This window comes from Contarinia nasturtii, unplaced genomic scaffold (assembly GCF_009176525.2).
Source record: "Contarinia nasturtii isolate CC-2019 unplaced genomic scaffold, AAFC_CNas_1.1 Cnas_scaffold_993, whole genome shotgun sequence".
In the NCBI taxonomy this organism is placed as follows: domain Eukaryota; kingdom Metazoa; phylum Arthropoda; class Insecta; order Diptera; family Cecidomyiidae; genus Contarinia; species Contarinia nasturtii.
In genome coordinates this window covers 1,062,942-1,090,238 of record NW_022198340.1, presented here as the reverse complement: position 1 = coordinate 1,090,238, position 27,297 = coordinate 1,062,942, and the positions used below count along the sequence as shown (strand labels likewise).

Here is a 27,297-nt window from a genome sequence, read left to right as displayed (position 1 = left end):
TGAACAGATTTTTTCTAAATTCTCATACATATAGTACATATAATTATTATTGAAATGTCGAAAAAACTTTTTCTCAAAGTGTCCCCCGAAAAAATTTCTTATGAATAGGACTCAAGAAAAAGTTTACAATCGAAGTGTCCCTCAAATTTATTGCAAATGAAAATGGCACTTAGGAATATTTACATGAATCTTTTTTGTAGGGACATTTTAGTTTGAAACAAATATTCGGGACACTTTCATTTGAAATAATTCTGCGGGACACTCCAGTTTGAACCAAAATTAAGTTTCATTATTATTCTTAACCATTCATTTCAGCATTGGATCAATTTTGCAAAGTTCAAGATTGCCAGAGGAAAAATTGCAAGCATTTCTTGGTGAGACTATAGAATTAAGTTTTGACAGTTCATAGAATGAATTGTATGAATTTTATACAAATATTTTTATTCTTTTGATTTTATTGATAAATTTAGAGACATTCCGAAAATTAAAACAACGTGTATTGTGGAAATTCGAAAAGGAATCGCTCATCAATGTTCCGTCAAATGTGCTAATTCGCAACTGGTTTCCTCAGAACGACATTTTGTCTCATTCAAATGTGATTTTGTACATAACGCACGGCGGTTTGTTTGGCACATCCGAATCATTGTATCACGGCGTACCATTGCTATTTATTCCATTTTCATTGTATCAATTCATGAATGCCAACAGAATCAAGACCGAAGGCTATGGACAAGTTTTGCTTTTCAACGATATAACTAAAGAATCATTTTCGAAGGCAGTCAATGAAATCCTTTCCGATATGTCTTATTTAAGTAAAGCCAAAGAAACATCAGCTATCTTCAAAGATAACTTGGTCCATCCAATGGATGAGGCTATGTTTTGGATCGAACATGTCTGCAAGTTCAAAGGTGCCAAGCATCTTAAATCACATGCGGTTAACATGACGTGGTTTTCATATTTACTCTTCGATGTTCTTTTTATTAATGCGATTATTTTATTCACAGTCATCGCTGTTGTTTATGTTTTGGTTAAAAGTCTGTGTTCAAAGCAAAAGAACAGGCAAGAATCAGGAAAGAAACAAAAATGATTTTGACTCTTAACCGCAGCGTTTCAGTTTAACAATTGAGTGTATGTTCTGAAAATAAAAAATCCAATAAAAGACTATCACATATATTTTTTTTTTTTTCAATACATTAAAAACGTTCAAAATTTATTGGGTTTCATTCATGCAATCTTTGTAAGAGGTCTGGTGAAAAAAATAAAATGATCAATGAAACATGCTTATCTAAATAATTTGAGTGGAACATACAAAAAAAACGGACAATATGTACTCTATCTTCGGCCACGTCGTCCCTTCGTTGGAGGTTGTGGTTCTTCATCTTCGCTGTCTTCGCTACTTTGACTTGCCGCTTTGCCTCTTCGTCCGCCCCGAGTTGAGCGCGCCGACGCTTTCGATGAGTTTAAAACGGCAACATTTTTACCTTTCGCTGCTTTGCCTTTTGCCGCTTTTGGCGGTGGTGAATTCTCTGTGTCAAAATCATTATTGTCATCATCGTCGTCTGAACTTAAGGCGGCCCGTGCAAATCGATTCATTTTACTCTTTTGTCTTGACGCTTTGGTGGCGGTTTTTTTCTTGCCATCTTTTTTCGCTGGTTGACTGGCCGACGGTACATCCGCATCTTGTGGATTTTCTGTTTGATCTTTACCTATACTGATATCTCCGTCCACTTGAAGGCATGCGGTAAGCTTATTATCTAATTCTTTGGCCAGATTTTTCAATTCTGGTTTGGTCTGTTGTTTGTTTGCATTTGTGATGATTGTCTTGAAACAGTCGTAGATATCATCGTATTGTACTTTATCTTTGTAGTTTTGGAAATGATCGAGAAGTTTCTTCATCGTTTTTTCTGAGTGATTTAACATTGACAAACAATAGGCAACGTCACGCCATTGCCGTTCCGTATTCGTATTTCGGAATCTTCCACACAGTTTTTCAACGAAAGATTCAACCTGTCGGTCCTTTTGAATGAGCTCCAACAAGTGTTTCATAATAATATGGAATTTATCCTCTGGAATGGGATCTACATTTGGACTCAAGCGTGACACAATATCGGGCAGGATTTTATAGTATTCCAATTCTTTGCTGCCAACCAGTTGACGGAAGAATTCTTTTGCGCTGCTCCTAATCTCTGGATTTTCATCAACGATACAGGTCGCAATGTCAGCAATTTGTCCCGTCACCCGAACGATTGCCTGTAAAATGACGTACGACAACATTTTGAGTGTGGTCAATCGAACGGTATCATCGGTTTCCAGTAACGTCGCAAAGAAATTCGGAATCCATGGTTCAATCGTATTGGCAAAACGTCCCGTTAAATCGGCCAAACCAACCATAATATTACATTTCATCGATGCATCTTTTGATCTCTTGAGAATATTCATTAAAAATGCAATACGATCACTGCACAAACTCGCCGACACCACCATGAATCGCATGAGTGTCAGCACAGCAGAACGTTGGATGTGAGGATTTGGATATTTGGCTGGATGACTCAAAATTTCTGTGAGTATTGGTAGAAAATGATACAACAAACCATCGGCCGAACCAATTAGTTCATTTTCACAAATGGCGTTGATCATCTCGGCGAGTGTGTCTTCGGCTGTTGCTCCCATATATGCCTCGTCTTGCTCTTGAGGCTCATTTGTTGCAGCATTTGCGGTTGACATACGTTTCAAAGACTCACTTGCCGATGCATTTAAATTTAACGTTTTGCGCTTATTCGATGTGTTCTTTCGCTCTTTTTTTTCTTTCTTCAACTCTTCGCGATATTTGATATTCAAATAGACATCGTTATCGAGATAAACCAATTCTTTTGCCGCAATATAACCAAATACGAATATAATTCGTGGCAACAAATAAATTGGAATGTATGTTTCGGTCGTTTGTGATGATTCGACGCCATTTTCTGAAATGTCCATTACTCGTCCGGCGCGTCGCTCTGATATATCCTTTAGTTTTATGCATAGATCGTGAATGATTTCCTGACACAGTAGATCCGGTGCATAACACATTTTATACAAAAAGTTTATCGTTTGTGATGCGATCAATTCAAAATCGGGAAATTTTGGATAGAAGAAAAATCGCTTGAAATACACGATTATGCTGTCGATCACATCTTTGTCATCGAATCGTTTGTAGTATGTAACGATTTTGTTGGTTTTGTCATTCTTTTCAATTGTTGGTTGAATACCGTTCATAAGCAATCGCAAGCAGCCGGCGAATATGCGCGGATCGTCAAGGATTCGTCGAGTGTTGATGATGTCGATGATTAACTTTTTATTGCTGTGGGCGACCGCCGGTTTGGCACTGTAAGAAATTTTTTAATAATATCGTTAGCATCGCAAAATATTTGTTGAAAAATGACTCATTTTTAATTAGTGACATTTTTGAGTACTATGCATATTTTTTGTTCATATCAAAATCACTTACTTTGAAACCAAAATTAAAAGTTCCATGCAACATCTTGCAAAATTGCTTGTAGTATCGGGCAATTTCAGTGTGAATCGTTCAAAAAGCACGTTAATGATGTTGATGTTGATCTCGTCCGTAAGGACCCAATGTTTTATCATTAATTCAAAGGCAGTATACTCTCCGGTTGAAATGTGTTGAAAGAAGTTGTATAGATTGTCAACAACTTTAATATGATGTGCTCTGTTTAAAAAATTTCACATTTACTTTTACAATCCAATTTGAAATACAAAATCAACGCTCGACCCTTACCTTCCACTCGCATCTGTGCCAAATAAAACGCTATGATATGCCTTAATGACGGCTTCTCCTTTCTCATTCTTATCCTGGCCAGTGTTGATGTACAGCAAACGTAGCATCGATCTCATTCCGACCTCTGTGCCTTTGATGTTGAACAGATAACCGGTTTTGAAAAATTCAATGGCCTCCAAAACATCGGTGTTTGTGCTTGACAAGAGCAAATCTTCGAGTTTTGGTACTGCCTCAGCCATTGCCTTTGAAAATTCCAACGCATCTTCCAAGAAACCGATGATACCGTCTTGAGTTTCAAGCTCACTTGTCTATTTTTGAAAATTAAATAAAATATCAATTATATTGGATTAAAGATGGACAGCTATGGACATGGTCAACAAAACTTACATAATCATTAAACAAATATGAGTTCAGCAATACAGTAAAGTAAAAGACTTGATCCTTCAATTCCAATTTTTCTCGTTTTTCCTTATTGCCAACATCCAAATGAACGATATACTTGACCAGCGTCTCAAATTCACCACGTTTCAAAAGATCTCGAACTTTTTCAACGCGCTGCTCTGAGGTCTCATCGTGTAAACCATTGGTTGCAACATTATCTATTCGATTTTGTTCCTCTGTTAGAAATTCTGTCAGAATTGGTTGTAAAGCTGGTGTGCATCGTTCGCTGAAATCAGCATTGACCTCGTCTTCTGTTCGCTCCTGTTCCATTTTCTTTTCACGAATAATACGAGACTTTTCTGTTTCAATTTTGAGTTTTTCTTCCACTTCATCGAGCGGCAACTAAAGATGCAAATTAACAAAAAAAATAATTAAGATTTCCTTGACTATTTAGAGGGAATTGAAAAAAATTGACTCATTACCTTCGATGAAAAGGGATTCGATTCCAAAAATGATTTCAGCAAAATGATCGCATTTTTGCGCACCGTTGCTGTTTTATCTTCCAAACGTTCGATGGCTCGGGTTACAATGCGAAGCATCCACACCAACGGAACCGCATCACGGGCTTTTAAATCATTCCAAATGTGAAGCACTTTTGATCGAACAAAACTGGATACGTCGTTCATGTGATTCCATAAATCTTCCAAACATTCATCACGAAGTGTCTTCTGGTCATCATTGAGATCTTCGCCGCTCAATTGTTCGATAATAACAATACTCATCACACCAAATAAACTGTTTCGCACCGCATATGGCTCTAAGTTTAGCAATTCCTGTGACATGTCCAAGCATTGTTTCGACAATTCGGGTGAATTCTCTCCGATGTCCATAATGAACATGCTCAAATGCTTTGATGTAGTTTGTGATGCTGGATTTACGTTCACTTTATCGATTAATTCTTTCAAAAGGTTTCCCAAAACGGTTGTAATACCAAATTCATCGTTTAAATAGCGTACACCGCGAGCAATCGGCACCACTGCCGACTCTTCTCGATCCATAATTTCCACAATTTGCAGTGGAAAAGCGATTCCATGGCGATATTGTTTGATGGCAGTGCCGAGAATTTGGAATACAGCATCATTGACACGCTTTTCTTTGGTCGATGGATGAACGAGCGAACGATAGGCCAAATCGCACAGTAAACTGCAATTAGATTGGATATATTCATAGATTTAACACTACATTTTCGGAAACATTCTACGTATTCTTCAGTCAATAATATTTTCACACATTACTACGTTCATTGGATCAAAGTATTTCTGAAGTTACAATTGGACTTGGGTTATATTAACAAAATCACTTTAAAAACAATAATAAAAGTATCAGTTGTGTTGCACATTTGAAATTAAAAACTGAATTGGTCGAATTTCATCCGCGAGCGGCCCTAGTACTGTTAAATGAACATATAAATTGAACTCACTTGACAAAATCCTCATCAACGATTGACATATTCCATAATTTTTCGATGGGCAATTGCATAATGTTGCACACTTGAATGAGAACATCATATCGTTTTGTATCATAGGTGGCAAAATGTGGCAGTGAATCGTCAGTGTTTTTCTTATTTTTTCGTCCTGCTGGCTGAGATTGTGTGAGATTGTTTTTGACAAAAACATCGACCGCTTTGATGGTGCTGACCAGCAAATACATCGTCATTTTGATAAGATTTAAAAAATCATGCTGTCGATTCAATGGTTCTTGCTTCAGGTATGCATCAAGCATTTGACCAAGATTCTCTGTTGTACGATACAGTAGATCGATGGCACGAACCAATGTCTGGATTTGAAGTTGTGTCACATTTTCAATGACCGAAAAAAATGTGTCAAAATGATCAAATATGTAGAAAGCGTCGGTTTGTTGAAGCGCTTGATGTGCAACTAAATGGAAAATGAACACATTTTTTCGTTTGTTTTATTTAGATTTTTGTATAAAAAAACCGATTATATTTACCTCGAAGCTGTGTCTGAATTTCATTTGGACTAAAAACTTGCTTTACAAAATAATTCTGACCCTGAGCATCATCTAGTAGCTCTTTATTATTACGCGGTAACACAAACGAAAAATCCATGTTTACAATATATACGCAACACAAACACTAATAAACTAACTTAAAACTCGACAAATTTTATCGAATTTATTGTTGGAACAACCGTTAATATCAGCTGCTTCTTTCAAATGCTATGCGCTTGTATTTTATGTTTGATTCCTCCGTGCTTCTGTTTGGTTGTTGCATTCTATATAGCATCATCTGTCAGAAATTGGTACGAAAGCGGCGCTACTGTCGCCAGTGAAGCCATCAAATTTGAATTTCGGAATGTCGTTAAAAAAAACAAAGGGAATTACAGTGACAAATGCATTGTTTTTCAATGGGGAACATTTTATTTGGTCATATTTTGATTGTGGTAAATCATTTTCTTCACATATATATACGGTTTCACGTTATTCAACTGAATTTCATACATTTTTCTTAAATATTATTATATTTTGTAGAATCTCATTTTCGAAACCTATCAACGGTTTACTTATCAGCTTATTTATTAATATGTCAAGCTTTTTTTATTCATTAAATTTCGAATTCAACTGAAATTAGATTTAAATTGAAAAATAGCAAAAAAAACATTCAATGTTACGTAATTTCAATACACCGACGGACATTGTAAATTTACATGAAAATGTTCAAAAAATTTCACCTTGTTTTATCTCCTTTTTGTTTAACAAATTGACTATGTTGTATTTTTTACGCTATTTAGCGTAGTCAAATAAGAATATCTTATGTCTAAATATTTTCCATCAATGATGCGATGGAAATAATAGCTATTTTCGCTTTGGTGCGCGACGTGGTCTTAGTGGTGGTATGTTTTCTTCGAAATCATCGTCGTCTTCATCGGATGATACAATTCTGGCTCGTTCCCTCTTTTTCGAATTTCTTGTTGTCTTTTGGCTATTTCGCTTTGGCTTAATGGTTGTTGGTACATCTTCTGTATCAATCGTGCTTACATTAATCGATATATTGTTTTGTCCGGCTTCCAAACATTTTTGTAGTTTTGCATCAAACTCTTTCGTAGCCTCCTTAAGCCCCGGCTTTATAAAATGTTTGTTTGCATTTGTGATGATCGTTCGGAAGCAATCATAAATATCATCGACTTGTAGTTTGTCTTTGTAGCCTGGCAAATGTTCAATGAGTTTCTTCATTGTTTTCTCGCTTGGATTCAGTAACGATAGACAAAATGCAATATCACGCCATTGACGTTCCGTATTCGTATTTCGAAACCGGCAACACAGTTTATCGGTCAAAATTTCGGTTGGACGGTCTTTGTGAACGAGCCCAAATAGATATCGCATAATAATGCGGAACTTATCTTCAGGCGTTGGTGTTTCGTTTGTACTCAATCGAGATATAATATCGGGCATTACTTTATAATATTCAAGTTCTTTGCTGTTGACCAATTGTCGAAAGAATTCCTTGGCGGTATTTTGAATTTCAAAATTTGTGTCGATTATACATACGGCCATTTCGCTTATTTGTCCCGTCACACGAATAATTGCTTGTAAAATCACATGCGACAACATTTTCAATGTGGTCAATCGTACGCTGTCATCTTCTTCAAATAACATCACAAAGAAATTCGGAATCCATGGTTCGACTGTGTTTGCAAATCGGCCCGTCAAATCGGCCAAACCGATGATTATGTTGCATTTCATGGAAACGGTTTTGGTTTTTCGCAAAATATTCATCAAAAATGCAATTTTATCAGCACAATATGTACTGGAACATGCCATGAATCGCAAAAATGTCAGAAGTGCCGCACGTTGAACATATTCGTCTGTATATTTTGCGGGATGGCTCAAAATTTCATTTAAAATCGGAACAAAATGATATAAAAGACCATCGACTGAACCAATCAGTTCACTGTCACATATGTTATTGATCAATTCGCCCAAGTTATCTTCAGCCGTCGCACCTATACCGTACGCTGAATCGTTTCCATCGACCGGTGATGTACTTCGAGAATCGACGGATCCATATCGTCTATTTGGCGTTCCTTCCGAACAACCACTTCGATTCGCACCTTGCGATTGACTACTTAATTTTTCGCGGTATTTTACGTTGATTGTCACATCGTCATTTAGATAAACCAGCTCTTTTGTTGCGACATAACCAAAGATGAAAATTATTCGTGGCAACAAATACTTTGGTATGTACATTTGAACCAATAGTGGTGAGCCATAGCCAGAATCATCCGTTTCCATATTTCTTTCATGGCGTTTTTCGGAGATTTCCATCAATTTCGTACACAAGCCATGAATTATATCTTGACACAATACATCGGGACTGGTGCACATTTTGTACAAAAAATTGATTGTTTGCGATGCAATCGATTCGAAATCCGGCAATTTTGGATAGAAAAAGAATTTCGTAAAACTACCGACAATCGCATTGTTTAATTCGACGTTATCGATGCGTTTGTAATAATCACTGGACTTTTGAACTTTTTCCGGTTGAATGCTATTCATGAGCAGTTGAAGACAACCCGAAAAAATGCGTGGATCATGAAGAATTCGATGACTATTGATGATATCCATGATTAGCTTCATGTTGTTATGGGAAACTGCGGGTTTAGCACTGAAAAATGAATATAATTTATTATTCTGTATGAAATGAGTAGTATCAAAAATTGCAATTGACTCACTTCGAAACCAATATTAGCAGCTCCATACAACATCTGGCCGCATTCGCTGAAGTTTCCGGCAGTTTAAGTGTGAACCTTTCAAACAAAACATTGATAGTGTTCACATTTATGTCTTCTGTGGCGCACCACTTCTTGATCATTAACTCGAAGGCCGTGTACTCGTCAATTGAAATGCATTCCAGAAATTTGCACAAATTGTCAACCACTTTGACATGATGCATTCTATTGAAATATTCCAATATTAGTTTATGCCATTCCGATTTAGCAAATAAGAATGAATGAAAATTACCTGTCTGTTGCATCGGTTCCGAACAAAATTTGGTGGTATGCTCGCATTACAGCTTCAGATTTTTCATCTTTCTCCTGGCCTGTGTTGATCAAGTACAACAATCGAAGCATCAATTTCATTCCAGTTTCGGTTCCTTTGATATCGAATAAATAGCCAGTTTTAAAGAATTCAATGGCCTCCAGAGTATCAGAACTTGTGGTTGACATCAACATTTCTTCAAGTTTTGGCACGGCGCCAGCTATAGCTTGTGAAAATTGCAGCGCATCTTGTAGGAATCCAACAATGGTCGCTTGTTTGTCCAATTCACTCTCCTAACATGTTTCAATATAAGAAAAAAGTAAAAAAATGCATGTCAAATCTCATGGAAACGAAAATAATGCAATCAAATCTTTGTACAGAAAAATCGTCAAAAAGTCAATAACTTACATAGTCGTCAAACAAATAAGATTTTAATAGAGCATTAAAATAGAGTACTTTTTCATTTGTTTGTAGCGATTTCCATTTCTCGTAATTACCGGCCGATGCGTCCAATTTTATGATGTAAGCTGCTACATCGTCAAAGTGTCCATTTCTTAAATATTTTCGAATTATTTCAATTCGCTGTTCGGAATTGGTTTCGTCCAATGTGTCGTTTATGGTCAAAGATTTCGTTTGTTCGTCGTCACTTAGGATGCTTGTCAGAATTGGTTCCAATTCGGGAGCACAACGTTCATCGTAATCGGTTACTAAATCTTTTGCGATTCGATGTTGATTTCTAAACTTCTCCTGAAGTTCGTTCATTTCCTTGACTTCCTTCTGTAATTTTTGCTCAATCACCTCCAATTGCAACTGTTAAATAAAAAAATGGTGTTCAAATACGTGTTCAACACGTTGAATAAATTTTTTGCTTTCATTACCGTCGATGCAAATGGATTCGATTCCAAGAATGATTTCAGCAGAGTGATTGCATTTTTGCGCACCGTTGCTGTTTTATCTTCCAAACGTTCGATGGCCCGAGTCACAACACGAAGTATCCATTCCAGTGGTACTGCGTTTTGATTTTTTAAATCATTCCAAATGTGAATCACCTTCGAGCGAACATAGCTGCTGGTGTCATTCATGTGATTCCATAAATCTTCCAAACACTCTTCGCGCAGTGTCTTTTGATCATTATTGAGATCTTCGCCGCTCAAGTGGTTCACAATGATATCATTCATTATAGCAAATAAACTGTTTCGCACTGAGTATGACTAAAGAAACAACATGAATCATTACTAATGACTAATAACTTCGGGTGACTAATGCAACTACAACAATTATTTTTACCTCTAAATTGAGAAGATCCGGTGCCATGTCCAAACATTGCAACGATAATTGTGTTGAAATTGCTCCAATTTCTGCAATAAACAAGCTTAGATGCTTTGATGTGACTTGTGATGCTGGATTAACATTCACCCTCTCAATGATTTCCGTCAAAAGATTGGCCAACACCGATGTAATGCCAAAGGTATCATTCAAATAACTAACACCATGAGCAATGGGCATGACAGCCAATTCTTCACGTTCGAGTATCTCGACAATTTGCACCGGAAAGGCCATTCCATGGCGATATTGTTTGATGGCAATGCCAAGAATTTGAAAAACAGCATCATTTACACGTTTCTCCTTGATCGACGGATGAACAAGTGAGCGATACGCCAAATCACACACCAAACTATATGACAAAGAATCGACATTAATAAATGAATTGGATATTTGGCGTGAAATTCAGACTTACTTGACAAAATTTTCTTCAACAATCAACATGTTCCAGAGTTTTTCGATGGGCATTTGCATAATATTGCAAATTTGAATGAGCACTTCATAACGTTTTTTTTCATACGTAATGAAATATGGTTGTGATTCGTCGAGATTTTTCTTCTTTTTTCGTCCGGTTGACTTTGGTGGTGTTGTTTGGTCCTTTTGACATTTGTCAGTTACTTTTAAGGTGCTCACTAGCAAATACATAACCATTTTGGTTAGATTGAGATAATCCTTTTGTTCATCAGACGATTCTTGCGACGATGCCGGTAATTTGAAGTAATCGTTAAGCCATTGGCCAAGTCTTTCCATTGTGTTGTACAAAATATCCACAGCTCGAATCAAATTTTGAATCTGAAGTTGGTCGGCATTTTCAATAACGGAGAAAAATGTATCAAAATGATCGAAGATGTAGAAAACATCGCCTCGTTTTTGCGCATTATGCGCCGCTGAAAAATGTAAAAGATTGTTGTTAAATCTTGTATTGAAAATAAAAAATAAAATATTAAAACTGACACGAACCTCGAAGTTGTGTTTGTATTTCGTTCACATTGTAAATTTGTTTTACAAAATAGTTACTGCAATTGGGATCTTCCAACAACTCTTTATTGTTTCTCGGTATTTCAAATACAAAATTCATTATTTTTTAAAGACACAAAATGAAGACGACGAATTAAACGACTACACTACACTATATTGAGGTGATTGTGCATGGATTTGCACTTGTCACTTTGAAACAACCGTAACGAACAAAAACTGTCATCGATATGCCGCCTCGAGAGTTGCTTTGTTTCATTTATGTGTCGTTTTGATTATTTGCCTTCACACATACATACATCGTTACAAATTGACATTTACGTTGGAAATGGTTCAGAATATTATATTTATTCAAAAATCATCTATTTCATGTTTACTCAGTTTATGCTCCATCAAGAAGAACAAAATTCGCTTTCATTCTGTGTGAATTAATTTTTGTTAAATGGAAAAATCATCTCTTGTGTGCAGTTTTGTGATTTTCAAGAGCTCATTCATACCCGAAAAATATTAATGTCATGATTATTTTGCTGGGCGACGATAAACAATTCAACATTGTTTATGTATATATCGAAAGTTTTTTTTTGTTTAAACAACGTAATGTGATCGTCGTTCAAAATAAAAAAAATAAAATCATAGACGACATAGCAAACTGAATTCAATCGATATGACACAATCGTTTCGGACAATGTACGTGATTCAACCACTGCACACAAGTGTGTGTGTGAGTGTATGTTTTAAAACCTTAACCGTTATCTCTAAGAATAAAAGATAATTTTTCATCGTTGATGCTATGCACACGGTGCTCATAATCATTTGAGCTCTTGCTGTCAATTGCGTGGCATCGCACAAGTCGTTGAGTGATTAATAGTTGGTTACTCCATCACGTTTGATTTTCTTTTTTTGGAAAAATGTCACGTTGTCTACGGTCAACGACTCGATTTCAAAAATTACAAGCACAACAGATAAAACAATTCGATAAAGCGTTACAATTCAACATAAGCAAGCGTTCAGAGACAAAAATCGACGCATTTGATCAGCAAGAATTTCTCAGTCTGTTTGGACTGATGCCATGCATATATCAAAATGGCACCAAAAAACGAAAAATTTCCGCGATTTCACCATCAACTGTCGATGCAATAATAAAAGACGATTTCACGAAAATTAATAGAACAATAGAAAAACGACCACGATATATCAATAATATTCCACGAAAAAATCGGTTTCAACATAAATCCATACTCGGTAAGAGATCTTATATGCATATATGAAAATTTGATTATCTGTGCGCAGTGAGGCATTGATTGGTCCCATTTTTAATATGGCAAATCGAAGTTTTATTCGTCTCTTCATAAAATAATTGCAATCAATGAGGAAAAACAAGAAATTTCACAACAAATTGCAATTATTTTGTTTAGAGACCAACAAAAGAACAGTATTGATATGGGTTACCCATGTAATTCGTGGTCATTTTGTCAATTTTTTTTTGCTATAGAACGTCGCATCACAGAAGCACTATGTGTTCAGACGACTTTGCTCGCCCGAAAGCAATATCTATTGAAACAAATGTTGGAATCCGTTGCAAATCAACGTAAATGCAATATTTTACACGAACAAGCGAAACAAAGGAACATCATTTTGAAAATGCAAATCAATGAATTGCAATCAAATTTGATATTCCTTTGGAAGCCATCAAACGTTCAAACAGAAAATCAAAAATAAAAGAAAGAGATAAAAATGGACATTCTGTCATGAAAAAACTATACATTTTTTAACAAACTGACAAAATATTATTTATTTATATTATTCTCAAAGACATTGAACATTAAGTTTATTAGAATTTATTCTATTGTTCTGCCTTAACTATTAAACAACGAAAAGAAAAAAAACCATCGATTTCGAAATTATGTTCTGTACCAAACAAAATGTCAATACAAATTGTGTAATGTAAACGAAAAAAAACGGTGTTTTTTTGTTTCAATTCTTCTGAAAAAATGCCAACAATTTGGTTTGTTCAAAATTGAACTTCAAATGTTGTATGTAACTAAAATATAAGTTGCCATCTGAAGTACAATATGAAAAATCATATTTTTTTCCAACCACAAGATCCATGGTAAGAGCTGATGATGGGAAAATATGGTATATGGACAGTGCAATTTTAAAAAGGTGAGCATAATTTAAGAAACATAATGACATGCATACATCATCCCTGGTTGTTTCAATCAACAACTGACTGTTTGTGGTTTATCGAACAATTGGCCGATACATATATGTGCACAAATGAGACCGCACAATGTCAATATTGTATTTTTGCTCGCTATATTTCTCTTGCTGTGTATTTCAGTTGTAGCTTCATGCAATAGAGCGAATACAACATACTACATTCACTGTGTGACGGCCAATGTATGAACCACTTCGAATATATATGTATGTCTTGTTTTTAGCTTAACAATCGAATCTGCATGAGATATGTGCAAAGAGCGAAAGCAAAACTAAAACAAACTCGAAATATTGAAAAAAAGGCAACGAGACGGCAGCGATCATAAGAAAGAGAAAGAGCGCGCAACACACAGCAGAATGAATACAGTAAAGCTAAAACCGAAAAAAACTGTATGGGCAAAAGAAAATGGTGTTGGTGTGCTGTTGTTGGGTATGGTTCGCTTTCAATGGAGTTTTGCTTTTTTCGTTGTTCGTTTGTCTTATGAATTTGAGTGGTGTGCGTATGAACGTAAATCTATTCATCTTGGTGTGTTGAAAAGCCACTATAAGACGTCGAAATTCATGTATACTTCAACAATAGTATGAATACGAATTTCTATGCTGCATCACCAACAACATTTTCGTATCAAAGTGTTTTTTTTTGGTTTTATTGCATTTTTTTTCGTCAATTTTTCTGCAGATAAATGAAGCATTGGAATTGGATTAAAAATGCTAAAGAAATTTATTTATTTAAGTGCTGTGATATTTATTATTAGCTTAGATATAACTGAAGGTGAGTGTAATAAGTGGTATTGTGAAATCGACATTTGGGCATTGAAATCTTTTTTTTACTATTGTCTTGTATTTAAGATAAATATCTCCGTGTTTTTTTATAAAAGTGAATCTCAAAGAAATGAAAAAAATAAAAATAAAAAAAATATGTTTCAGAGACAATTTTAGAAACAGAAAGTGTAATCAATGAGTGTGACTTGTTCGACCGCTTGTATTACTCATACCTACTGGTTTAGTCACCGTCACCATCGTTGTTGTGGTTTTGATGCATAAAGTGTCATAATTAGTTTACTAACAAAACTTTTCTCTGGTCAATTCTGGTGTTTTAGGTGCCTTAAGGAGATGTTACCAATGTCGTTCGCGCGGTGAACTTGGAAGCTGCAAAGATCCATTTAAATACAATGTCACCCAAATTGACAATGAGCACGGAATCACTGCGGTACCTTGTGCATCCGGATGGTGTGGAAAAGTCATCGAAAGTCAAGGCACACTAAGAGATGACGGTGAGTCAAATATAAATTGATAGCCGCTTGCATTAAGATCTAATATACTGCATTGTCCAAAATATCTAATGGATTTTATTTGATTTTTGTTCATCAAGATTACGACATGGCAACACAACGAATGTGCGTACAACGAGGACCATCAGATTCGGAGGATCGATGCGCCCACACTACATACAATTATAAAAAAGTCTATATGTGTTTTTGTCAAGGAGATTTATGCAACACAGCCGCTGATAAATTCGTTCCAAATTTCATAAAATTAGCTCTAATTTCCACGACAGTCGTACTTTGGAGTTTGATGCAAATTTAATGAAAAACGGATTTAATGGATTTTATTTTGTTAACGCATATGTATGTAAATATATGTCGATAGTCTTTTTTACGGAACAGTTTTCTTTTTGAAACGGAACGAACAAGCTAGTTAACTACAATAATTTTGTATGTACTTTTTTTTAATGAAATAAAATTGTCAAAAAGCCACATATTCAAAGCGAAATATTGAAAATAGTTGGTCATTTTAAATTGTAATAAGGAGAAAATACGGAAACCAGCATAGTGAGCAAAATAAAAATCACTTGTTTTGATCATTTCAATTCGATAATAAAAAGAGCAAAATAAATGAAGGAAAAAAATTGAGAAAACACACAAAAAATAGATGCTCTGGAAGTTAGGCAACCGTCGATTTGAATGTACATGTCAGTTCATTCATGCTACTACATCATTTCGTGTTCGAATGTGTCTTGTGATAAGAGTCATCGTACTAGAGCTACTTTGACAGATGGAACGCATTGTTTACCGAAAAGTGCAAAGCATTCAACACAGTAAAAAAAAAAACCAAATAGGAATATTTTGGTCGGTGTAAAATTTCTTGTTCAAACGATAAAAATGAAAATCGAAGTATAGACACACGGGAAATCGAAAAATGATATCTTCCATATTAATAATCACACTGATTGTCGCATTGGTTTTCCTCAATCGATACGATGAGGTTTCCGCAATCAATCATTGGGGCATTTCAGATGGATCAATTGAGCCACAGGTTTGATATGAAAAAAATATTTGAAAAAAAAAACTGACCAATTTCTATTCAAGATTGATTACATTTTGACATATGACCCGTTAAGTGATAATTGATATTTTTGTGTTTCAGGTTGATTCAATTTTTTATTTACGGCGACCCGATGACTTAGTTGCATTTCTCAATCAATTCGACTATCGACAAACAATCAATACGATAAATGCACAACTATTGTCACTGCAATTGGAAATCACCGATAAGGTGCAACAATCGACTTTCTTCCAAGTTGAAATTATGTCACACACCGAATGTCTTATCTATTATTCACTGAAAGATGACGATATGTACAGCACGCTAAAGGACAAAAAATACTTCAATCGAATCAACACAAAACGAATGATAACCAAAAGTAATGATTTGAAACGTGGCAATGATGTGTATCCCGTGTGTGACGATGTGCCATTTAGTATGTCGTGTTTTGAGCACTTGAACAGCATGATCAATCGAAGGCGATTACAAATGAATGCCGAAGTGTCATTGCATGCGGACGAGATTGGTGTGTTGAAGGATAGTTTTGTGAAAATGATCAAATTTGGTCTTGCTCAAGAGCAATTGTCGTGGAAGTATCCGGTAAGTGATTCAATTTTAAGATGCGATCCGTGATAAATGATAATTAATATTTGTGTTTTCATTCAGGTTTTGGCATCATATTTCTGGCGAGCACGAGGCAACGCAAAACGTGCTGTTATATTTTATTACTATAAGCATTACTATAAGCATTATTTGATTATGGTTTGTTTTTATATTTATAGGTGCTGTTGAGTGTGCCCGTCGTGCGATTTATTTGGCGCCACGCAAATATCAGGACATTCCACTATTGAGTCTAGCCACCATACTACAACGGGCTAACAAAAGCCAAGATGCTCTGGTCGTAATGCAAAGTGCATTCAATCATGCGCCCGATGTTTTTGAAAATCAAATTGGCCTTGGGAATGCACAATTTTTAGCATCCGATTTTAGCGGCGCGTTGAAAACATTCAAAAATGCCGTCACACTTGATTCACAATTCAACGGTCGATTGGAATTCATTCAGAAATCAATGTCGTGCTTTAAAACAATTAAACAAAAATTAAACGAATTTCAACATCAAGTGGACGAAATATTTGGTCTGCTCAATAATTATAAACGAAATCAAACAATGCTTGAGGAGTATTTGAATCGGGTGCTAAGCGAACAAGTACCGATCGCAAATCGTTTGGCCGATCCATCGTTTGACGTGTATTCACATCATTTATTGCATCGCGGTCAATATTGTAAAACCAAAGAAATGCCTGATTCCAAGGAACCCATACTATTTTGTGATTTTTACACAGACTTACAGTCACAACTACAGAAAGAAGACTTAATTGTTGATATTGTTCATCATTTTGCTGAAGCAGCACCAAAATTCATTGACAATTTTTCGTTGGGCGTCTATCGATATTTAAACATCGAAGATTTTAATGAAAATGACAATGGCGGAAAACCACCGTCACCACCGCCGCCATCATCATCAACAGATAATACGAAAAAAGATACACAAACCACCACGCGCACAACAACCGCTGCCATTGACGCCGATGTACCGTTAAATTTTGACATGAAACAATATGAAGTTTTATGACAAAAGATTCTTGCATGATAAGTTGAACAAATACATTACCTCAGTTCATTGTTCGCTGCCAATGCAGAGCTGACTCACTTATCGAAATAATATGACAACATTTTGAGAAAAAATGAAGTAAAAAATGAATAATATGTTTTTCGTTTCTGTTCTCACAAATGGAGTTTAATTTATTATCTCTACGAGTATTATTGTCTACAGTTAGAAATATTTATGAAATAAAATGTGAATTGTAAATATGAATTGAGAATAACTGTTTCATTTTAAATGCAGCACTTAAAAAAAAACAGAGATAATTCAGAAGCAAGATTTCTATCTCAAAGAAGAGGGAAGAAGTCAATACCATCAAGAGCCGATTTTGGTCAAAGTTGTCGTCCCTCGAATACTTTTGGTCAAAATACTAGATGTTAGCATTTTCATCATGTTTGTCAACAGGATATGATGGGTGATATTGACACAAAGGTCCGCAATGTGACTGTGTAAAAAAGTGAAAACAGAAGTAGATATGGCAAAACTATCAAAAATAAAGGGAAAATTAAAATAAATTTTCTTATCATAATAGTTCTCTTTTAAATAAATTATAGACCAATTCTTTTTCAGCACGAATTGAAAGATCATATTTAGTCCATTATTTTGAGATTATTGTAAGTTGGTGGTCAGCGTCAGTCTGCTGCACTTCTGGTCCGATGCATTGTATAACCTTAAATAGCCGCTGTTCACGCACAATGTTTTTTCATTCCTCATCGTTTGCATGAAAAGTAGCTATTATTGGTTACCATTTATGTTTGCTGGATAACTTGCTCGTAACCGATGCTGTGTCCACCCTTTGAACTCGAAGTCACCAAAATTAACCAAAGTGTAGCGATGAAATCAAAATAAAAACCAATTGCATCTTATTTATATAAAAATCATTTCTCTTTAGCTACTGTCAGGATGGTGGAAATATCACAGTTGCAATTGATACATTTATACAGCCGCTTGTCAAATCGCACAAATTATGCATTGATTTCTAATTATTATGCGGATAACAGCAGCGATAACAAGTATCATTTTTGTTTTGCCATGAAAGAGTTTTGAAATATTGGGCCATCGACGGCAGATGTCAATTTAAGAAACAATATTAAAAAGCATATTGTCTACACGCACATGAAATATAAAGATGAAATATATTAATTTCTAATCGTGTGCCATGGACAACAGCTATTCATAACGTTCGATCTTGCTGCATCCAGTTTACTTGAAAGTCACACCAACCAAAAAAAATCCTGTAATCGAACGAACTCAGGACTTTCAATAGAACAGCAAAACAAAAATGAATGCCTTTTCAATGGCCAGAATCATGCAAACATCTCAACCGTTGAAATTGATGCGATTGAAACCATGTCACACGCACAATATGGATTCATGGCATATATTGAACGCATAACAATAGCTTAAATAGACACCATTCATAAATTGACTGCACACATACGCACCAACTAATTCCTATAATAGAAACAAAAAAAAAATATTTTATTACATTTTTAATTTGTATATTTATTCGTAAGTAAAAGGTTCGATTTTTTTTTTCAGTCTAACTTTTTTCGAGAACGCATTTTACACCACATGAGAGTCAAGAATCGATTTTTTGTTCTAGTCCTTTGGATTTTTATTCAGGACACATATTTACTTTTGACTTTTTATCGATGAAATGAAGTGAAATATTATATATAAATATACATTTACAACATTTTTTCTTCTTTATAATGTTGCGCGAATATGTTGAACATAATAATATGTGGTATAATATGTTTTATTTTTAATGACAGAGTATGCATTAAATATGAGCCATGTGGTTTATTTGGCCGTTTCTCATACGAACAAAATAGTATCGTGGCGGTATTATTGTGACACTATTGTGCTCTCTCTCTTTCTTTTTTCGAAATTTGAATTATTTAAGAATTTTCGATTTTTCTCCACCCACTTTTTGTTCATTGGAAAAGTTAACGGTAGTTTCGAAATTATGCTATTGTTTCGATTGTATATATTGTATGGCTGATGTGGTTACACGCACATTGTTCGTCATTTGAAAAATCTATACCCTCAATCACCGTGCGCACATACACCTTATATTGTTTTTAAAAGTTATAAAAATTATCTTGCCTCGAACCACGTGCCTCGAAAATGTAAGAGTATTTCACCCCCGAGAATAATATATATTCCGAATCGAATTTTTGAACATGGCCTTTTCTGCTTCTTTTCATCATATAAAATTTTTTATTTCAATCGATTGTATTGAATTTAATTGTGTAGTTCAGAGAATGTGGATCTATAAAAATTATACAATTAAAATGCGACGTACATTTAAAATAAACACGCATATCACATGCAGAACGCCAGCAGCAGCAGCAAACCGTATTGTTCCCATTTTCAAAAAGCTGGAAAACATTTGGTTTCATACCCATAATACAAAATTGTCCATAAGAGAATGTTTCTCATTTCTTTTTTATGTTAAATATTCATAATGTGTATCGAGAACATGAAGTGAAATTGGAACATTTGTTGCCGCTTGTATTGTAATGTGCCGATTATTTATTAGTTTTCAATTGAGCGAAACTACTTGTAATTAGTTTACTGTTGGCGTTGCTGCCACCGCCGCAAATCGCCAATGAAATTCAAACGGATGGGCTTATTGAATATGCGTTGATTTCATATTTATAGGTCGAAAAAAGAAGGTAGCAGCGGCACTCACTAAATGTTTCAAAAAGAATTCAAATGATTTCATTTGATTTAGTTCGAAATCGAGTAATTTGCGAAAATGAACAATTTATTCGAAAAGTAAAGTAGGCGCTTGATGATTTTGAACAATATTTGAAGTAAAAAAAAAAATAGACAGAATTTGAAGAGATATTGAAGTGATCAGACATCGAACTAAGTTAGAAAAAAAAACTATAAAAGTTAAAATTAAAGCTAATACAGGTTAATTAAATTTGAATTTAATATTTGCAATGGACGACCAAGGAGAGAGTCAATCAGATTTGAAGAAATTGAACAATTTTCTTGATCGCGTTAGAAAACTGGAAACTGAACTCGACGAATTCTGTATGATGAGACATGAAGCTGAATACCAGGAAGATTGGAATGAGAAGGGCGTAATTTCTGGTTTGGAAATTGAATTTTGGCACCATTACGTAAACTGCATTGAATCTGGCAATAAAAAATTCATAGACAACTTGGATGATTCGAGCGATGAATTTTGTAAAAAAATTTGTGACTTTAACGTAACAGTTAATTTGTATAATAGAGATTTAAAGGATTGGTCTGAAACCGATGGGAAGTCAACGAGACTGACCGTTTTGCTTGGAATTTGTGATTTGGAAGAATTTGTGTGTGACACCTGTGAACTATTTGAAACACACGCCGAAGGAGGAATTGAATCGGCCGAAAGTGATGAAGCAACCAATGCAAGCGAATGGCAATCGGCAGCAGAAACCGACGAAAAATCAGACGAAGGTGATATAAAAACCGATAAATCCGAGCGTGAAATAGAATCGGAAGGAGTGAACACACAAGAATCAGACAAATCAAATGAAAGTGATGGAAAAACTGATATATCTGAGAGCCATGTTTTAGCGACGGCTGAACGAAGAACTAGAGAACGAAAAATCAGAAAACCAGAAAAATCAACCAAAATTGATGACAAAACTGATAAATCTGAGAGTGAAGCGGAAAGAGTAAGAACTCAAGAATCAGACGAACCAACTGAAAGTGACGAAAAAACATCGGAAAGTGAAGTAGAAGCGACTGAAGAAGTAAAGACGGACAGAGAATCAGACCAATCAACCAAAAGTGACAAAGATTCATCCGATAACACGACAGAAGTAGCTGAATTGCAATCGGGTGAGGAAATAGAAACGAATAAAGGAACAGAAAAAAGCGACAGCGAACTTAATGCATCAAACTCAATTGAAAGTTTTCAAGTGGTCAAACCATCTGAAGAAGAAAAACCAGGCGAAAATTCGCCCTAAATCACTGCAAAAAAAACTGAACGGAACAAAATTATATTCACCCAAAATGAGTAGCCAATCCATTTTGTTGTAAATTACTTACACTTTGTTTATCTGGTAAACAATTTAATTACTTGTGAATATATAATCCAAATCTGAAAGAAGTCAATTTTAATTGACTCTTAAATTTACAAATGACACATTTACAGAGAATGAATATTTAATGAATGTTAAATTTGTTCATGTAAAAATGGGCAAAATTCAGCAAAAAAAAAAATAAAAATAAAAAAATTGTGTCCATAGTAATCGAAATAAATATTTTTTTTTCGTGTTTATTTACCACTTAAATGAAAAAAGGCTCACTGGTTTTTTTGTAACTGATGTAAAGTCTATTGAATGCAAACGATAAATGAATTCAGTTGTTTTTGTCACTGTTTTTTATTTTCACTTTGGTTATGGTGCACATACGTTCAGCCGTGTAAATTTTAAATGACTAACCAATCAATTGGCCGAGCACTTGCTTTTATAAGCGATCGTACATCAATGCAGCGCAATTGGTAGCGCATTTTTCACCAACAATACACTTCATATCTTTTGTATCACCCGCACACACATACCATTATCCATCGTTTAGCTGTTGTTGTTGTTTTCGTTGTCGAGAAAATCCTTAAAACATTCCATCTCTCTCACTCGCTCTCTATCACTTCGTGTTTGCGTATGTAAATCGCCCCGTATGATAATAATGACACGTAGATGACTGGTTCGATCCGTTTAGGTTTTCTCTTTGCGCCCTGTCTCTTTCATTTCTCTACCTTTCAAACATATCATGTCGCGGTGGCTACTTCTTTTCTTTTTTTTTTTCGCTCTACTTAAAATGTGGTATTTTATGCCGTGCGACTGTTGTATGGGCTCGATATACAATGAATTCATCGATTGCTAATAAATATATATACAAATGAAAATACTTGGTTGTTTCGAATGAAATGTAATATTTACCGTGCGTTGTTTTTTTTTCATATTTTAAATTCCAATTGAAAGAAACGACCAACGCACACACACAGAGCGCAATGGACAGAACTGCTGTTGCTGCAGCGTACAAGAGAAAGAAATATTTGAAAGGCTTTATGTTGTGACCATTTTAGTAATAAAGGAACACGTCTATTTATGGCGATAATCGGTAATTTCTTTCGTTGCGAGTGCGGTTTTCGATTTTCAATTTTTGAAATGGGAACAAGGAGACAATGAATATCATTTTTTTGTATCTTTTATTAATCAACACAATAGGTTTTCAAGTTTTTTGGCTTTTATTAGATATCTGAAACAATGACGAGATTCCGACAATCCAGTCATTGAAGTCGTTCCATCTAATACACTCTCCACACAATTTTTTTTCAGCAATAATTTATCAGCAATTTAAATTTATTTATATATTCAGTGTGTATTGAAACGGAATTGTTGGTAGACAACAGATACATAATTGAATATCCGATATTCTTCGACCGTTCACCGTTTTTTTTTTTTTTTGTTGAGCTGATAATGTGTCACGCGACTCCAAATCAATACGAAACCTTAGAAAAGATTCCATCCCCTACACGACTTTAGCCACCTTTTTTCTTTCTTTTTTTTCTGATTTATTTTTCTTCTACTGTTTACACCAGTTTACTCTTTTTCTCTTAGGCATGGACTAGTAAATTTTCATAAATTGTTTTGTGTTTTTAGTGCATCAGTTGTATGGTTGCCTGATATGGCATCGAAAAACGAACGAAAAATACACTATACGATTTCAAAAACGTTGCTTCATTTGATACTGTTTATTTTCGTTGTGTACCGTTTTCTTTCCTCTGTTGGTGTGGTGCAAACTCAATTTTTCCCATTTCACTAAATAGCACTTAAACCAGACTGTGAATCCATATGCACATAACAATAAAATTACCTTTGTTAGTGATAATTATAGACTTTATACTCAAGTTATAGTAATTTTTGGTAGCGGTTGACATACATAAACCGAATTGCTCATTTTCAGTTAGTTTATTTCGATTATTCACTTTATGAATTTTTAAAAAGTCGATCATTTAATTTACATTGATAATCATTTTCACTCGAAAAAATGATGTAATCATTTTAAGTCGTTTAGTTTTTTTATTTAAAATCATCCGTCATATTTCTCTGGAAATTTATCGCAAAAAAAATTATCGCAAGAAGTGTTCTTTCGTAAATGAAAAGGGCAGCCTTGAATTGGGGAGAAAGCCTGTGCTTACTCCTCGATGTCAAAATTCAAACTGTTCCAAGTTGAATTCATTCATTCATGCATTCGGATGATTTCCGATAAAAAGGAATGGAAATTCTTGTATTTACAACGGCAATACGCTTATATACCCATATACAAACGCATCCATGACCATATCCTCATGAATATCTGTTGGAATATAGAATGAGAGATGCAACTGTGAATGTTGTGGCCGTGCGTTCCAAGTACAATATGAGAGTGGTTTCAATGCAACGGCACAAATATATTCGCAATCATTAAATGGTCCAACAACACACAATATGTTGGTCGCATGCTTGAAATACGGGATGCGAGGAGATGCTGAGGGATGCGACGCGATGCGACATCGAAATCGGGATTAAAGTTCCTGTTTTTATGAATGACTCAACATGACTCATTCATAAACATGCGCGGATCTCATTGACCTACTAACACATATATTCGGGTTTGCGGAGAGAGCGCACACAAATACACGATCGAAATATGGCAATTTTTGTATTGGAAAGGCATACGAACATTACGTATTTGCCTGCGAGATCATTGAATCTATGACGATGGTAGCGAAACGCGATGATAGTAAGCGTTTATCCTGATGATGGTGAAAATGACGATGACGGACCAAAAATGACGATGACGTAAATTCTGGATTAATGGACAATTCAAATGATTTCAACCAAATATAGTAAACACAATAATCTTCTGCACCGATTTTCAGGCTGTGGCGATGCTAGCCAGCGATGAACGTCATTCGATTCGTAATCATATCGAATTCGATTTTCAAAACAATTTGTTTAAATAAATATAATGGGAATGAAGTTGAATGTTGTCCAAAACGAAAGTTTAACTCACAAAGGTGAACAAATTCAAAAAAAAAAAACTATCTATCTCTAAAAGTTTGAGAGATAGAAAGAGACAATGGAACAATAATTGAATATCAATCGTACAACTTTTTTTTAACTTTCAAACTTTGTCGTACGAATTGACCAAGTCTTCGACTCGATTTGTTTGTTTGTTTTTTTTTTTTTGTATCATGTCAATGATATATGCTAAAAATATGCAGAGAAAAAAGGCCATTGCTTGCAGGAATACGAAATCTATTTTTGGAATCAAGGAAATTATTTTTTTTCCATCCCGGACACACGCTCACAGCAACGTGTGTTACATTTGTTGGATGAAATGGATAAAAAAAATATGGAGCAAACTCCAAGAGACAAATGCTCTCTCTTTCTCTCTAACTCTCTAGTGAATACTTTGCTTGAAATATTGATTGGAAGAAAGTATAATAACCTCCAATTCGTATGAATTATAAAAACGATGGAAATATAACCGAATTTTCTTTGTGTCTTTGATTTATTGCTGTCTCTTTTGCACTCATGCACAATCATTTTGTTTAATAATTTGCATCTTTCTCTCTCCCCCCCTCTCTCTCTATTGAAAATCAAGTCTATAAGCGCATACAAAACATGCAAAATCGTGCTGTATTCTCCATGCCAAAGTATATTCGGTATGTGCAGTTCACATCCATGCACAGCGAGAGAGACACGCAAAGTGTGAGAAGGCGAACGAATACGCAAATACTAGGTTATTGGGGTAAAAGTCTTTTCATATGAATGACGTCATTCGGGTTACTCTTGTTCATGAAGACGTTATGCATGCCCCTTCTCGCTTTGGCCCGTGTGATGCGTTTCCAAGTTGAATGTTTATGCGAAAACATGCTGACAATTCTACACAGTGCATGGTATGCGACGAATGGAAATCTTTTGGCCATTAATATATTTACTTGGTACGTGTTTCATGGACCTTTGACTGAGTAAACTCTCTTTGTACACGTAACAAGTTGAATTTAAAAAAATGCCCTCACTCGTTTTTTCTCTCGATCTTCATGAAAATTTATCGCGTGCTTCTTTACTTGTACATTTCGTTGACGAACAGAAAAAAACTATATGTGACATTGAAGTTGAATGCATAACAAGAAACCTTCGAATGCTTTAGTACGCGATTGCAAAATTTGACTAATCACATTTAATTAAATTATGAACTGCTCATGGGTTTTTCTAGTTAAATTTAATGCAAACTTTATATTGCATGCGAAAAATTAATTTAATCATATTTTTTTGTCAATCGAATATAATGAATTAATTCCAGAGAGAATGCTTATTGAGTCCTTGCATGAATTTAACTCAGTTATCGACACATAATTCGACTGCAGTTGAGTAATGGTGTAATCATTTTTTGTATTGAACCGTTTGGTGTTGAGAACTTCGTTTATTTCTTCGTTCCAGAATTGATTGTCGTTGAGTGCATTTTTTCCGAAATAAGTTTCTATTTTAGTCAGCTCAATCAAGGAGAAATGAATTATATATCGTTATTTTTTTCGAATTGAAACCATAAATAATATGATATTTAAAGGGAATCAAAAATACGAAAAGTTTATATCAAAGAAATTTCTACTATAGAGACAATCTCTCGATTGAAACTTCTTTGAAAAGAATAATATTTTTATATTTAGTGTGATTAATGTAACAATTGGCTAAGCCGTGATTTGTGAGATTTATCGGTGCGACAGTGCGAATGGTGATCAAGTGCATATTATAATGTGCAACAAACCTTCGATGTTCTGCAATCAATTTCGAAATCAAAATACAATCCAATTAATTTTTTTCTAAAGGTTTTTTTGTCGAAATAAAAAAAACTCACTTTTCTCTGAATTTAAAACTGAAAAAAAAAATCAATTTTTCAATCACTGATTGAACTATCTGTGAATTGAATTCCATGTAATTGGAATTTGTGCAACTTTATGTTCCTATATCGTGTTCGGTTAAAAAAGGATATTTTTTTCCTATTTTTTTTAAATGTATGCCAACTTGTTTGTTTCGCGATGTAATGGAAACTGAATCAAAACGTGGATGGTGAACGACATCCTTGTGAATCATGAACACAATACAGCAGAGTGTGCACCACACACCATCACTCCACATTCACGCACAATATAGTATATCACTCAGTTTTATGTGATGGTAATAAAATGTGTGTTTTGATAACAACATTCAACAAGATTTTCCAAATGCTGTACTGTATGTGTGTGTGTTTCACCACAATTTTTTTTTTTTTTGAATGAAAATATCGTGAATTTTCGTCGTCCTGATGGTGGTATGTGCACAAATTTGTTGGTGTTTGTCACCAATACATTCGAATTTCTATTTGGCACGGCGCGCAATATAGGCATGACATATGCCTGACGAAGGAGCAACGTGTTGAGAGAGCGTTGTGTGTTTTCGTGCTCCTTATTCAAGTTGGCAAAATAAGCCAATTTCCATGATTATGCCTGGTTCTGAATTCGATATCAAGCATTCTC

General features: G+C 34.9%; 7 protein-coding genes across 8 annotated transcripts in view; 5 read left to right on the top strand and 2 right to left on the bottom strand.

The window, feature by feature from the left end:
* Positions 1 to 1,171, top strand: part of LOC116343238 (UDP-glucuronosyltransferase 2B20-like) — a 3,415-nt gene extending 2,244 nt beyond the window's left edge. Inside the window, exons 7-8 of the mRNA XM_031771196.1 lie at positions 309 to 374; positions 471 to 1,171. Of these exons, the coding sequence (XP_031627056.1) occupies positions 309 to 374; positions 471 to 1,087 (683 nt within the window). The 3' untranslated portion in view covers positions 1,088 to 1,171. The remainder of the gene's footprint in view (positions 1 to 308; positions 375 to 470) is intronic.
* Positions 1,172 to 1,182: 11 nt separating this feature from the next.
* On the bottom strand, positions 1,183 to 6,439 carry LOC116343237 (condensin complex subunit 1). Its single transcript, XM_031771195.1, has 7 exons — positions 6,170 to 6,439; positions 5,640 to 6,096; positions 4,642 to 5,362; positions 4,166 to 4,561; positions 3,779 to 4,086; positions 3,488 to 3,709; positions 1,183 to 3,364 (listed from the first exon to the last, which is right to left on the bottom strand). Exons 1-7 carry the CDS (start codon positions 6,285 to 6,287, stop codon positions 1,333 to 1,335), a joined length of 4,254 nt encoding a protein of 1,417 aa, XP_031627055.1. The 5' UTR covers positions 6,288 to 6,439; the 3' UTR covers positions 1,183 to 1,332.
* Positions 6,440 to 6,593: 154 nt separating this feature from the next.
* Positions 6,594 to 11,753, bottom strand: LOC116343207 (condensin complex subunit 1-like). The gene is made up of 8 exons (XM_031771146.1): positions 11,501 to 11,753; positions 10,956 to 11,427; positions 10,505 to 10,892; positions 10,096 to 10,428; positions 9,626 to 10,027; positions 9,200 to 9,510; positions 8,911 to 9,132; positions 6,594 to 8,843 (listed from the first exon to the last, which is right to left on the bottom strand). The coding sequence occupies exons 1-8, from the start codon at positions 11,616 to 11,618 to the stop codon at positions 7,034 to 7,036; spliced, it is 4,056 nt and encodes a 1,351-aa protein (XP_031627006.1). The 5' UTR covers positions 11,619 to 11,753; the 3' UTR covers positions 6,594 to 7,033.
* A 555-nt stretch (positions 11,754 to 12,308) lies between these two features.
* On the top strand, positions 12,309 to 13,407 carry LOC116343209. Its single transcript, XM_031771148.1, has 2 exons — positions 12,309 to 12,757; positions 13,008 to 13,407. The coding sequence occupies exons 1-2, from the start codon at positions 12,424 to 12,426 to the stop codon at positions 13,232 to 13,234; spliced, it is 561 nt and encodes a 186-aa protein (XP_031627008.1). The 5' UTR covers positions 12,309 to 12,423; the 3' UTR covers positions 13,235 to 13,407.
* An 889-nt stretch (positions 13,408 to 14,296) lies between these two features.
* Positions 14,297 to 15,516, top strand: LOC116343210 (protein quiver). Its single transcript, XM_031771150.1, has 3 exons — positions 14,297 to 14,504; positions 14,833 to 15,006; positions 15,105 to 15,516. The coding sequence occupies exons 1-3, from the start codon at positions 14,441 to 14,443 to the stop codon at positions 15,317 to 15,319; spliced, it is 453 nt and encodes a 150-aa protein (XP_031627010.1). The 5' UTR covers positions 14,297 to 14,440; the 3' UTR covers positions 15,320 to 15,516.
* A 242-nt stretch (positions 15,517 to 15,758) lies between these two features.
* LOC116343208 (tetratricopeptide repeat protein 17) lies at positions 15,759 to 17,933 on the top strand. The gene is made up of 4 exons (XM_031771147.1): positions 15,759 to 16,048; positions 16,160 to 16,657; positions 16,724 to 16,766; positions 16,840 to 17,933. Exons 1-4 carry the CDS (start codon positions 15,932 to 15,934, stop codon positions 17,688 to 17,690), a joined length of 1,509 nt encoding a protein of 502 aa, XP_031627007.1. The 5' UTR covers positions 15,759 to 15,931; the 3' UTR covers positions 17,691 to 17,933.
* Positions 17,934 to 20,567: 2,634 nt separating this feature from the next.
* On the top strand, positions 20,568 to 21,771 carry LOC116343385 (uncharacterized protein DDB_G0284459-like). 2 transcript variants are annotated; one of them, XM_031771410.1, is made up of 2 exons: positions 20,586 to 20,648; positions 20,743 to 21,771. In XM_031771410.1, the coding sequence occupies exon 2, from the start codon at positions 20,774 to 20,776 to the stop codon at positions 21,695 to 21,697; it is 924 nt and encodes a 307-aa protein (XP_031627270.1). In that variant the 5' UTR covers positions 20,586 to 20,648; positions 20,743 to 20,773; the 3' UTR covers positions 21,698 to 21,771. The 2 variants fall into 2 exon arrangements, with proteins under 2 accessions (XP_031627269.1, XP_031627270.1); XM_031771409.1 differs by having other exon boundaries at positions 20,568 to 21,771.
* Positions 21,772 to 27,297: the final 5,526 nt, after the last annotated feature.